The sequence below is a fragment of the Stenella coeruleoalba genome (genome assembly GCF_951394435.1).
Source record: "Stenella coeruleoalba genome assembly, chromosome: 8".
Taxonomy (NCBI): domain Eukaryota; kingdom Metazoa; phylum Chordata; class Mammalia; order Artiodactyla; family Delphinidae; genus Stenella; species Stenella coeruleoalba.
In genome coordinates this window covers 89,442,565-89,455,696 of record NC_137154.1, presented here as the reverse complement: position 1 = coordinate 89,455,696, position 13,132 = coordinate 89,442,565, and the positions used below count along the sequence as shown (strand labels likewise).

Here is a 13,132-nt window from a genome sequence, read left to right as displayed (position 1 = left end):
GGTAGATAAGCCAGAATCAGAGAAAAGACTGTCAAGAATATTTTCCAAGAAGTTTAGCTTCACTTTCAAGTATGTACAGTTAATTTAGACCAAACTGATAACCTGTTTCTAAGCCCATTAATTAATTGTCATTAATGAGTAAATGGGATGCATCTGGGATAGCGGGTCCAATTGCACATAAACGCTTGGTTTTCAAAGGTCTGTGTTTACAAACATCAATGAGTTCTCCTTATCAGGCTAAACAAGTGGGTCCCAGGCAGGTTCCCAAAGCGCAGGTGCTGGAACCACCAGGGAGCTGCATGCGCCAGGGCTGCCCCTGCGGTGTCTGTACTCCGGCAGCACCACGTACGGTGGACTCGCTTATCTGTGTTTTTAAAAAAGACGGGCAGACAGAGCTGAGAGCCACTAGGTTAAACATCTCTCTGCCACAAATTTGTTTGCAAAGTCAGGTCAAAGTGCATTTCAACTCTAAATGAACGGAAGTTAACTGAGTTTATAGAGACGAAGTGAGTAGAGCTATGGAGGTTCTTTTCATGACTTTATGACCCTGCTTCACACAGGCCAGGGAAAGAAGAAATGGAGACAGAGGCAGCCACTTGGTCACTTATATTTAGCAAGGGCCTATTCCGGAGTCTGGCGCTGTTTGGAATGCCAGAGATAAAGTGATGTGTAAGAGTGGAGGCAGGAGAAATAACTCCCCAAACCAGTATGTAAATGAGATGAGTTTAGGTACCGAGAAGGGCACTGGAGAAGAGATGGGTGGGGTGAAGATAAGGGAGATGCACTGGCCAGAGCAGGGAGGGAAGGAGTCACTGAGAAGCTGATCTGAGTGACGCACTGACATCTGGATTAGGGATGACACGAGGGCGGCTCACAGGGGATCTGGGGCAATGATATTCCAAGCAGAAGAAGCATCTAGTGTAACAGCCCTGAGACAGAGAACAAGCTTAGTGTGTCTGAGGGAGAAGAAGAGGGCTTCCGGGCTTGGAGAGCTTTACATGTAGAGCACAGCAGAGGCATGATGAGGTCAGGAAGGGAGCCAGGGGCTAGCTCAGATCTGGCCTCTGTTGACGGCAGGGCGTCTGGATTTTATTCTGGTTGCAATAGGAAGCCACTGGAGGACCTGAAACAGAGCGGTGGCGCTTAAGGTTATTCTAGCTACTGTGATTGGGAGGCGCTGAAGGGGACCGATGCATGGCTTGGACTAGGGCCGAGGTGGTGAAGCTGGCAAGAAGTGGGGTAGGTTCCCAGGCAGAGTGGACAGGGTCTTGCTGATGGACTGTGTGGGGTAAGCGGAGCTGTGGCAGAGGGGTGACCTTGACCTCCCTGTCCTTACCGAAGACCTTGAGGTGGATGGACGCATCCTGCTCGCCGGCCTTGTTCTCGGCGATGCAGACGTACTCGGCCTCGTCGTTCTTGTCCACCTTCCTGATGGTCAGCTCAGAGCTGTCGTCGCTGAAGAGGTACTTCTCCTCCTCATTCTCTATCTGCTCCCCGTCCCTGCAGGGCACAGAAATGTAAACGACCGTGATTTTGACTACAGAGCTAAGAGGTTAATTTTTAATTGGTTTCCATAAAACGCGGACCGAGCCCACGCGAAAGACGGAATCTTCACAGAACGTTAAGACACCAAATTGTACTTCCTCGTGATTCCTCTACCCAAACCTCCAGTTCCGCCCAAGGGCTGCAAATTGCGCCCCCCGAAATTCCAAAGAGAACCTCTGGTTCTGCCCCACAAACTGAAAATGAAGGAATCCAATGCACACACAAGGCAAGAGGACCTGACAGAAAAGAATCCATTCTGCACCCAGAGCTGACGCTCCCCAGCCGCCCACCCCTGTTCCCTCGGAACGCCAACGCAGGACAGGCCCTGCAAGGTCTCCTTCTCCACTAGTCGGCGATAAAAAGCACGAGCCAGTTTCTTACTTTGTCCAGCTCATGGTGGGTTCTGGGAAGCCTTCGGCATCGCACACCAGGGTGACGGACTGGCCGAGGTTGGCGGTGGCGTTCACTATGCTCTGTCTGGCCTGGACGGTGGGCGGCACTGAAGGAAAGAAGGACTGTCAGGGGTGGCGGGGAAAACTTGGAAGGACCCGCTGGCCTGGAGAAGAGGCACTTCCGGGAGACCCCAGGTCAGATGGTCAAGAGTCCTGGGCAGCTGCACAGTTACTGTAAGGGATCTAAGTTCAGGTGTGCACTAAATAATTACTGTAAACTGGATCAATAATTCATCCACAAATGCACATTAGTACTTTTCAACAATACATAGTATTGTTATACATATAACAATATATAATATTGCTTTTCAATAATACAGATTTAGAAGCTATATTAGTATGTTTCGTTCATTTTACAATGGTATTCTATTTACAGTGGCTATTCATCATTATATATTTTCTTAATCAATGCATACCAATCTTACAACTACCATGATTGATGGAACTTGACTTTCAAAAGGGGGCTCTTGGGCTTCCCTGGTGGCACAGTGGTTGAGAGTCCGCCTGCCGATGCAGGGGACATGGGTTCGTGCCCCGGTCCGGGAAGATCCCACATGCCACGGAGCGGCTGGGCCCGTGAGCCATGGCCGCTAAGCCTGCATGTCCGGAGCCTGTGCTCTGCAACAGGAGAGGCCGCAGCAGTGAGAGGCCTGCGTACCGCAAAAAAAAAAAAAAAAGGGGGGGGTGCTCTTGATGTTGGAAAAAATTAAAAACTGCTGCTTCTAGTGATTAAATGGTTAATACCAATTTGAAATGCACCAGCTCACCAAAGAGCGACATTTCTCTGGGACTGTCACAAACAACCCTGTGCACAAAAGATTTTTTACCAAAGGAACGAGAGGGGGAGAGTTTGGCAAAAAATATATATCCATATCCAAAGCAATTTAACCACGATTTACTTATTTTCTTAGTACTGACATTTCCTGTAAACATCTTGTAAATGTCAGATCGATTCCATGGGTGTGTTTGTTTGACACTGCAAATTAAGATTAATAAGCCCACGGACTAGGATTCTGACTGTTCTGAGGCCTGAATTGATTATAATATTTTCTTTGAAGACTGAACCAGGGGACTAACTTAACAGTTACAGTAACCTCAAGGACAGTGAAGGATGAATAAGAATTTACTAGTAAACATGGGGCAAGTTTCTAGTGTTATAAGATAATGAAGGACATTCCAGAACCGCACTAAAAGTCCCCACAGTTGAGGGAGACCCAAAGACAAGTGTGTTTAAAAACAAACAAACAAACAAACAAACAAGACAAGGCAGAGGTTAGGGGTGGGCTGTGGGAAGGGCTGGACCCAGTTGCCACGGATGAGCCAAGGTTGTACCCGTGGAGAAAGCAGAACAGATCTCCTCACCATTCACAATGACCTGAATGTCCTTGAAGTTGATCTCCCCGCGTGCCAGGATCCTGCCTTCACAGCGGTAGGTGCCCTCATCGGTTTTCTTGATGCCCCGGATCTGGAGGTAGTTGTTGGTCAGGACTATGAATCGGACTAGAAGAGACAAGGCGCAGGTTCATCCAAGGATCAGTCAGAAGACTGGTACCTACAGGCAGGTGGCTGAGCCTTTCCTTCTGCCTGCTTTCAGGCTTATGGGGGGGCGGGACCTGGGAGTGGGGAGAGGCTCTAAGCTGCAATAAGAAAATGTGGCCCTGGCTCCAACATAGAGCCAAGGGCAAAAGTCTATTGGAAATCTGTCTTTTTCCTTGGAGAGAAAGTCAAGCGCTTGAACATACAAGCTATAGACCTGCAACCTTTGATCTGGAAACGACATGGGGTTTGGGGACACTGGAATCTGAGTTTGGGCTAGAACGCCTCAGAAGCTGGTTCAGTGGCCCAGGGGAGAGGGCAGCTGCCAGGTCTCACCATCTTTTTTCAGGATGACATCTCGGCCTTTGTGTTTCCAGATGATGGTTGGGGGGAGGGAGCTGACCACATCGCACACAATCACGGCATCTTCCCCCTCCCTGAACTCCTGCGGGGTTGGCGCGTTCTTGAACATGAGCTTCTCTGGAAAAGGAACAAGAGGAGAGTGAGGGAAAACGGCTGGTTCTCCCACAAAGATCCCTTTTCACTGGCACCATACTGCTTGGATTCGAGTCCATATATACAGTGGTACCAAAGGGGGCCCGACCCATCACTTGGCCAAAGATGCAGGCAGAGCAGCTGGCACAAGGAGGGGAATATCTCACCCGTGTTCGGCAAATAGTGTCTATTCAAAGTGCTAAATTTATCACATGTTGTGCAGAAAAGGGTCTACAGAGGGGAAGGATTGTCTTTACCAAGGGTCTTCGCCATGTGCGATGGAGCCAATGAAACACAGTGCACAGGTAAAATGAACTGGTAGGACATTTATTCTACAACTAATAGGAGGGGCCACCAGTCCTTCCCTGGTCTCCCACTCTGTCTGGCATCCCATCCCCAGCCTGTCTACAGCAGAAAGAATTTTGAAGAACAAAACAGAAGAAAAGCAGGCTTATGGCAATAAATACTGTGACAATCAGTACTGTTCCATTGGCTGTCACCCATCATTACCCTGGCCAACAGGACAGATGCATGATAACAAGGTAATGAGGTGCCAGTGGGAACTACCCGCTCTGAGTGGCACAGAGTGTTCAGATAATAACCCCACACACCCCACCGAGCCTTTGCACTCCATTACCAGCAGGAAAAAGTGAAATAAGAGGGGATAAGCTGAAGTGTACAACAGTCAGTCAGCCCTTGGGGAAGGGAGAGGGGAACCCACCCTAGTCCTCTGGGAATGGTGTAATTTCAGTTTAGAGAATGGAGGCCAGTGGGAGGTAGCTGTGACCAGCATGAACACAGTTGTGAGTTCGGAGCTGGCCGAGGATCATTTAAAAACGTACTGCAGCTCTTAGCTTGATGCAGAAAAGACTTAGGGAAAAGGAGGAAAGGGGCCCTGTCAAGCCCTCAGTGGGTCCTCTACTCCATTCCACTCTCTTTGCTACCCATGTGCCTTCCCAGACAAAGGAGGGAACAGGGAACACAGAAGAAGGAGAAGGGGGAGGATCTTACGGAAGATCTTCACATTGACCGTGGCCTCTGACTCGGTACCATCCTCTGCAGTGACCACGCACTTGTAAATGCCGGCATCATCGATGTTGGCATTGTAGATGGTGAGGGTGGAGGAAGAGTCATCGTTCCACACCACCGAGATCCGCTGCTGGTTCGGGGTGAGCTTTTCTCCGTTGGGGGAGAACCAGGAGACGTCTTTGTCTTTGGCATCTCCTGCCACTAAAGAGGAAGAGATTATTTTCAAAACGCTGATGCTGAAAAGACAACGACCTCTCCAGGGTGACAGTGGGTACTCAGTAAGAGCTACTAAGCAAGAGCTCATCAGGCTTGATGACAAGGGGGGGCGGGAATGACCGTTGATGTTGGTGGTTTCTGCGTTTAATTGTTATGTCTGTAACAGTATTTGGAAAGAACTCAACAAACACTGGTGCTGGTATTTCTCATAGTGGTCCCATCCCTAGTGAGGGAAGAGAAGAGATATTTATTGGGGACCCACTGTGTGCCAGGCACTAAGCTAGGAGCTTATAACCTCACGGAATGGGGGGCAAAGGGAGTTGTATAGCTGGGATCTGAGCTCAAGGCTAGCTGGTCTGAGCCAACTCATCAGCTTATTTTCCAGGGCTTAGATTACGGTCTCTTAAGTGCAAGATGAGACGCTGGCTAGTTTTGGAGTGTAGACTCCAACCACTTTCATTCCAGCATCTGTCTGCACAAACTGGCATGACTGTCATTTCAGCACTCCCGTCTCAGAGAGGCAAATGCATCTGCCTAAATGCTGCAAAGAAGGTAGCCAGCATCGCCTCTGCGTCCTTTCCCCAGGCACCTTGGGATACAGCTGCTGAGCTGTCCAGACGCTGAGCTGGAACAAGGGCTCTGGGATCCCCAGATATGGCTTTGTCCTGCCTCTCCGCACAGCACCCTTCCCCAGCCCACACCCCCCGCCCTGCAAAGATGCTTAGTGTGGAAATGAAGCAGCCTTCCTTTCAGGGCCCATCATGTTTTCAATAAATATCGCTATTTGCAAGATGCGCTCTGGGCTCCACGGCCGCACGTCCAGATCATTTCAACTGCTGTAATGAAGGCAAAGCTGGAAGGAACACATCCAGCGGCCACCAGTCGCCTCATCTGGTGCCAATCATGACAGCATTTCAAGGCCCCTCCCCGCCGAAAGCGACTTGCTCAATGCCAGTTTACACCTAGCTCAGCTCTTTCCTGGTCCTTTCATGTTCCAAATCCCAGGCATGTCACATACAGAGACTCCAAAGCCTCATAGGAAGCCTTTCCTCCACAGGACATTTACTGATAATAAGCTGAGCTGTGGAAAGGGAGGCATATTTTCTAAACAAAAGACAAGGACACCAGGTCCAACAAATTCTAAGCTCTGGTTGGGGCAATGGGACAGAATATTGGAATTCACTAGCGAGCTGGGAGACCCAGGGCACCTGTCCTCACAGCAAAGAGAGGTACTGGTACTCAGTTTTCTTTCAGGCACTCTTTAGGCCTTCTTGGATTTTCCTGCTCTGAGGGATTGTAATAATCCGTACACTGACCCACGGAAGCATTCTTTCTGCACCAGCCCTGCTCTCCAGTGTCATTCATGGGACTCTGGACATACACAGCGCAGGGGGTCTGGGGGCTGTGCTGACTTCCCTAAGAAAATCCCTAGACCTCCTCCATCACGAAGCAGAAGTCCACACAGCACATTTCTCTGTCCTGGGGCAGCCTTGGTAAGGGAAGGAAGGAGCACTTCCCTGGCTCTCTGGTCACCCTGAGAGCCTGCCACAGGGTGACCCAAGATTCCAGGCGTACTGCGATCAGCTGGGTAGACACAGCCGCTGGCTCTGCTCTGAGGGGTGGGTTTCCTGAAATGCGGTGTGACACGGGCACTTGCCTTGGCATAGGAAGAATTTGGACTCTCCGACGCTGATTTCCCCTTGGCTGGGGACAATATCCACCTGCAGAGAAACTGGAAAAGACAATGTCCACTTTAGACACGCGTTTGGATTTCTGAGACAGAAACCAGAGCTCTGATTCAAAAACAGTCTCCCTGCTCACATCAAGAAAGAGTGAAGAGAGGTTGTCTGGGTTTTGAGAACTTGTTACCAGAGTTCCTCATGCCGAGGCCAGCAGTGGACAGGGTCCAGGCCATTCCCTGTGGAATGGGAATATCCTCTATCAGACAGTGCAGGGTCCCTTGGAAGATCTGGGGGTGACCTCTGCGCTAAAGGTTTCTGACCCTTTGAGAAGGCTCAGAGTCCTGCTCCAAAGAGCAGCACCTCTGGGATTCACGGCAACAGCAGCCCAGTCATTTCCATCAACCTGCAGCATCCCCACAGCTGTGTTAAGAGGGAAGCCTGCCGCTCCACAGCCCTGCACAGGGTTTCCTGCCACCTCCCCACGCCACGGAGCTTAACCACGACGGGGAAGGATTCAAGGTGAAGATCCAAGCTGATTTTGAAGCAGGGGATGCCAAACAAACGCTCACCTTACCTCACGACTATAGGACGAATACACCTCTTTGCATAAGAGGAGAGAGCAATCAAACATCGTCACCCCAAGTCGTCAGTCAACTCTTCTGAAATGCTGGAGTCTGTGCCCTACGGTCCCCTGAATCTCTTGGCCACTGCACTGCAATATTGGAATATCTATACGCTCCACTCCACCCATAAGACAAAATACATTGCACCAGATCTCACAGATTCCTGTATTCATGGAGTTCCTCGTTGATCTGCTTAGAGCAGATAACTGTTCTTCATGTAAATATACTTTTAGGGTAGGAAAAATGCTGTCATTCATTGGGATTCAACTTCCTTCTGCCTTTCCTCCTCTTAGGTGAAGTAAATCTGCAGGCTAAAAGCTAAGGGACGTTTGGTTCAATGCGTGTAGCTTCTCAAAGCCGGTACAAAGGAGGGGCCTGAACAAAATAGACCGAGTAATAGAGACTCAGCTAGCCATTCCTTCTAACAGCCATTTTCTCTTCACAGTAGAACTGAGGGAATGCTCGTTGCCATGGTGATAGCCTTGCAGAGCTGCTGTGGGTCTCAGTCTGCGCTCATTTGATGAAGAAGCAACCATGGTTGTGCTCAGTGGAACAGAGAGATCAAAGGGCCTGCTTGGGCGGGGAAGGGGGAGCATGGGGGCAACTCAGCTCTCAGGGGCGCAGCCTTCCTAACTGTCCTACAGACAAAGCAGCCCATGGAAAAACCCAGCAGAGGCTGCAGAGAAAGGGATGGTTCGGTGGGACAGGATCGGAACAGGGGAGGAGTCAGGGTAATGGTGAGGAATCAGGAACAGGCTGGGAGAGGATCCTGAGGGATCCACTGTGAGAATACGAAGTGGGAGTCCAGAAACTTCCAAATGCTGGTTCAAAAGAAATAGTATAGTAACTGAAGGGCAGCCTGTCTCTCCCTCAGTCAGTTTGCTGCTGATGACTCATTGGGGCCCGAGAATGGAATTCTTCCTGAGAACCGTGAAATGTCTTCCCCTACCTTTCCTGAATTTCACCCATAGTGCACAGAGCTGCAGTGGAATACGATGCCGGGGCCACGGCACCCGGGGGGCAGGAGTGCCCGGCGGTGGCAGGTTTCTCCCATCACTCTCTTCTGGATGGAATCAGGGCCACTGAGTTCTAACCTGAGGGAGCCGAAGGGGTCCGAACCATCACTATGTCCCGCCTCCTGATTTTCCAGGTCAGAAAAGAGAGGTAAAGTGACTTCCCTAAGGTCACATCTAGTGAGGACCAGGGTGGCCCCAGAGCCCAGGCCACCTGGTTCCCAGGTACGTGTTCTTTCCATTACGTAAGGCTGTCTCTACGAGTAGGGGATACAATGTTTCCACTCAGTTTAACAGATAATCCTGCCAAGCTGAGGCACTACCTTCAGATGCACGTCCCCTAAGAGAACAGAGCAAGCCCGCAGTATTTGGGGGAGTGCGGGGCCTTATAGAGAGGGCTACAGGCCAGGGCCATCCATCTTAAGGCCAACCAGGACCTTTGTGACCCCTGCCTGTGGCTCACGTTGCATGCAACAACAGCCCTGTGAAGCCCAGAAGCTGCGCCGATGCCATCTGTCGCCTAAGTAATGGTCCTTTCTGGAGTTTACTGGGGCATTCTTTAGAGAATTACAGGCATACTTCTGCCTGGAAAGTTCACTGGCCCATATGCTGTGTATTAGCAGCCAGCTTCAGCATATGGATCCTGTTACTCTCACAGAGCCCTTACTGCTTTGAGAAGGATTTTCTTATCCCAAGTGAAAAAACAGCCTTCGTTTTTTTTCAGCTCTTTTCAAACAGAACATGACTCTCAAGAGGGAGGAGAACACGGCAAGGCTGAAAAGTTTCCATACTCAAATGTGGCCAGTATCTATCTTTGGGCCAAGGAGAGAAGTGAGAAATGAGAATTACAAAGGAAGTCCCGGCTTCACCAGATCCCACGCACACATTTATCATCACAGAGATTTTTTAAAGAAGAGATATCCATTTAGACGCCTGACCTTTTGCACACATGGAAAAGATAGTGATTTCTCCTTCTAGACGCCAGTCAAAGCCAGGTCAGAGGAGCCCCAGACTCTCTGAAAAGTCAACGCTTGGATGTTTTCCACCGAAGCACAATGGCTGATTATTCTTCCCCAAATGCAAAACCTTGAATTATTAGGTTTAATAACGGTAAGTGGAAATCCTGCTCTAAACCCCAGACTCTTTCCCTTCACTTCTTGTGGCCTTTTCCTTTATTACTGTATTAGTCCTCTCACTGCTCCCAATAAAAATTCCTGCCTCGACTCTCACCTTTCTCCAGTCGCAAATATAACTGAAATTTCCTCACCAGGCCTACCTCGGACCCTTTAGAGCAACTATGAAGACACTCCTCCCAGAAAAAGTATCTCATTTCTTGCTTTGCAGAAACATTCTCTGCAGAAACATGGTGTGTCATCTTAGATGCATCCAAAACACACGCTTATAAACACAGGTAGTTGGACCTGGCTGGGACCCAAGGGCGGGCTTTCAGTGTCCTCCCATAAGGACTCATCCCCAAGGCCTCTGGCAGCCAGGTCACACTTTCTGGTTTACAAAGCACACTTTGTTCCTTCACCTGAGGCTCACGACAATTCTGGGGTATAAAAAGGCCGATACTCTAGTGCCCATTCTACAAAAGAGGGAATCAAAACTCAGGGAAATGAAATAACTTGCCCAGGGCGACTCAGCTAATAAGTAGTAAAGTCAAGATTAAAAGTCATCTAATTTTAAGGCTCCAGCTCTTCCTCCTGCATTCCATAACTACCACTAATCTTTTCTTGGCCTCCTAATGGGCTCGTTATTGTTATTACCTATTAGTTACCATTTGCTCTCTTTCTAAATTATGGGCTAGAAAGAGCAGAGTGTACAAACATCTTATTATCAAGTTGCTGCCATCATTTCTACTCTAGTTAATTATAACTGGCCTCTCTGTTCACAGATAACCATAGCATTATAATTCCCATTTTACAGATGGGGAAGTGGAGGCTCAGAGCCCTAAGTAATGGTAATAGTGGGGTCAAGATTCAAAGCCAGGTCAAATGCATCCAAAGCCCCAGCCATTTCTCCCACACTGTTCTATCCCTTGTGAACAGACAGAAGAAGCTTCTCTTGAGAATGGAATGAGTCCCTTCTCCATGTCTCATTTATAAAGTAAAATAACCCCATGAGAGATGTATATGTTTCAAAATGTGTTTTCTACTTAAATGTATTTTTTAAAAAGTAATGCCTTGTTCTGAAAGATATGCCAACTTGTTTAGCAAACAGCTTCAGGTTGAGGTAGAAGTTTTGTGATTCCCAACTCCCTAGCAGAAGTAAGCTGTAAGTCTTAGTTGCTGAGAAAAAGGAATTAAAATTTCAGTTCTAAAGGTGCTAAGGCACTTATCAGAAGAGGTGGGATCTTACCAAAGCAGAGCAACAGAAAAAAATTATTCTCATTTCAAAAAGGAACTCATAGATTTCATCTGAGTCAGGAACTTCTTGCAGCAGTTTAATTTTACGGTTCTTTTCAGATTCTTATGTGCTTGAGGAAGTAGGAGCTGAAAGCAGAAATTGAGCCCAGGTCTCTCCCATAGCTAGTTGACAGTCCTTTCTTGTTAAATGGTTATAAAGACACTGGTTCCTGAGGAAGGCAGACTGCAGAGATGCAGCAGGCCCAGGGCCAAGGTAGGTACACCTGAGGACCATGTTCTGGTCACCAATTTAAGAGATGGGTGAACGACAGAATCAGATCAATGACTATGCATCAGATAAAGAGATTTTCCAAAACCTATTTAATAACGGCTAAGGATTTTTGAAAAAGGCATCAAAGTCTAGTTCTACATTTATTTTCTCAGCTATTGTTCTAGAAGTGAGCCTTAAATATCACTATACTTAACCACTTTAATGGAGACTTATTTTTTATTTTTCAAAGTATACTAAAGTGTCTTTCATTTGACGGTTCTGTGGGAAATCCAGATGTTGGAACCAGAAGTGTGATAACCGAGGCACCCCCGCTTGCCTAGACAGTCTGCTCTCATTGTTAGCAAAGTACTCGAGGGAAGATAAAGGGCAACTTCATTGATAAACCAAAGAAACGCAATGAATGTAAAACTGAGACTCAAATGGCAGTCCTGTGGCGTGGGGAAGGCCATGGACTCTGGGCCAGCCCTCAGCTCTACCGCTTCCTAACCAAGTGTAATCCTGGCCAAGTTATTTAACCTCTTGGTGCCTTTTTCCTAATCTGTAAAACGGGGAAAAACAGAACCCTTATCATAGGGCTGTTGGAAAGATTAAATGAATTAATACATGTACAACAGTCTCTGGCACATAATACGCATTTTATACTTGTTGTGTATTATTATTATTAATAAGCCTCTATCAACAACACTTCCCAAGGAAATTATTTTGGTTACTATTTTTGAGAGAAGCTATGTTTCCCTTTATGGTGTTAAATAAAGTCAACTTCCTGAATGATCCATGTGTTGGTCAGGTGGACCGATTCCACTCTCCACATTACTTGAAGATATTTAATTTGCCTGTCAGAACTTTATTGGTATAAAAGATGACTGAATTCAAAGCCAAATAAACAATAATGTAGGCACTCTAACCAAGTCACTTCACCTCAATTTTCTCATCTGTAAAATGGGGATGATAATAAAACTGAGGTCTTGTGGTTGGACTGTCTCACGGTTAAGAAGTCAGGATCTAGAGTCAGAGAGGCCTGGGTCCAAATTCCAGCTCAGATACGTAGTAACTGAGTTCTCAGGAGAGTTTCAGGACCTGTGATTCCACATTTGTAGATGGACATAACAACTCAATCAATCTCGCAGGGATGTTGAGATGATATAGAGAAGTGATGTATGTAAAGTTCCAAACACAAGGTCAGGCTGTGCTGGTTGTCTTTTAAATGATAGCACATACATGATAGTACTTTGAACTCACACACACACACATACACCACCCCCCCCAAACAAACAAAATCCCCAATAATGCTTGTAATGAGAATGAGATAGCAGGAACCTCTTGTAGACTACTGGATTCAATTGTCCAGAATCTATTAAGGTGTGTGTGTGTGTGTTTATCTATGTGTATGTATGGGAACATCCACTGAAAGCATAGATAACAGTGTGTGTGTGTGTGTGTGTGTGTGTGTGTGTGTGTGTGTGTATGAATAGAATAATTCAACTTGTCAGATTGCTACTGTTGCAAGAAGCAGCTGGACATAGGTAACTTTTCTCATTTTGGGAGAGAAAAATGAATAAACAATTAAGGATGACAAAGGCGTCTCACCCATTCCTGACATGTGAGTCTCACAATTCTGGCTTGAGCTACTGTTGACAGCAGCTGGGTAGGAGAAAACGAGGTGGACTGTTTTACTTTCAAACATTAACCCAAAAGTTATATGTCAGTTTAAAGGAACTATAACATATATGCTTAGAGATTTTGGCTTCTGGTTCTGTATAATGGCATCATAATGGAAGACCATATTCTGATTGCCACTGGAAGCATCCTCCTTGTCTAAAGCTAGTTCATAGCAACAACCAAAATCATCTAAGAGTCATACTCAGGGCTGCCAGTCTCTTGGTCAGCCTAGCTAGGGCCCC

At 47.4% G+C, this 13,132-nt stretch overlaps 1 protein-coding gene across 4 annotated transcripts in view; it reads right to left on the bottom strand.

The window, feature by feature from the left end:
* Window positions 1-13,132, bottom strand: part of NCAM1 (neural cell adhesion molecule 1) — a 321,012-nt gene that overhangs the window by 60,263 nt on the left and 247,617 nt on the right. For all 4 annotated transcript variants that reach the window (XM_079929222.1, XM_079929223.1, XM_079929220.1 and 1 more), the window contains exons 2-7: window positions 6,931-7,005; window positions 5,040-5,258; window positions 3,870-4,013; window positions 3,360-3,497; window positions 1,927-2,044; window positions 1,337-1,500 (exon numbers count right to left, since the gene is read on the bottom strand). In XM_079929222.1, the coding sequence (XP_079785348.1) occupies window positions 1,337-1,500; window positions 1,927-2,044; window positions 3,360-3,497; window positions 3,870-4,013; window positions 5,040-5,258; window positions 6,931-7,005 (858 nt within the window). The remainder of the gene's footprint in view (window positions 1-1,336; window positions 1,501-1,926; window positions 2,045-3,359; window positions 3,498-3,869; window positions 4,014-5,039; window positions 5,259-6,930; window positions 7,006-13,132) is intronic.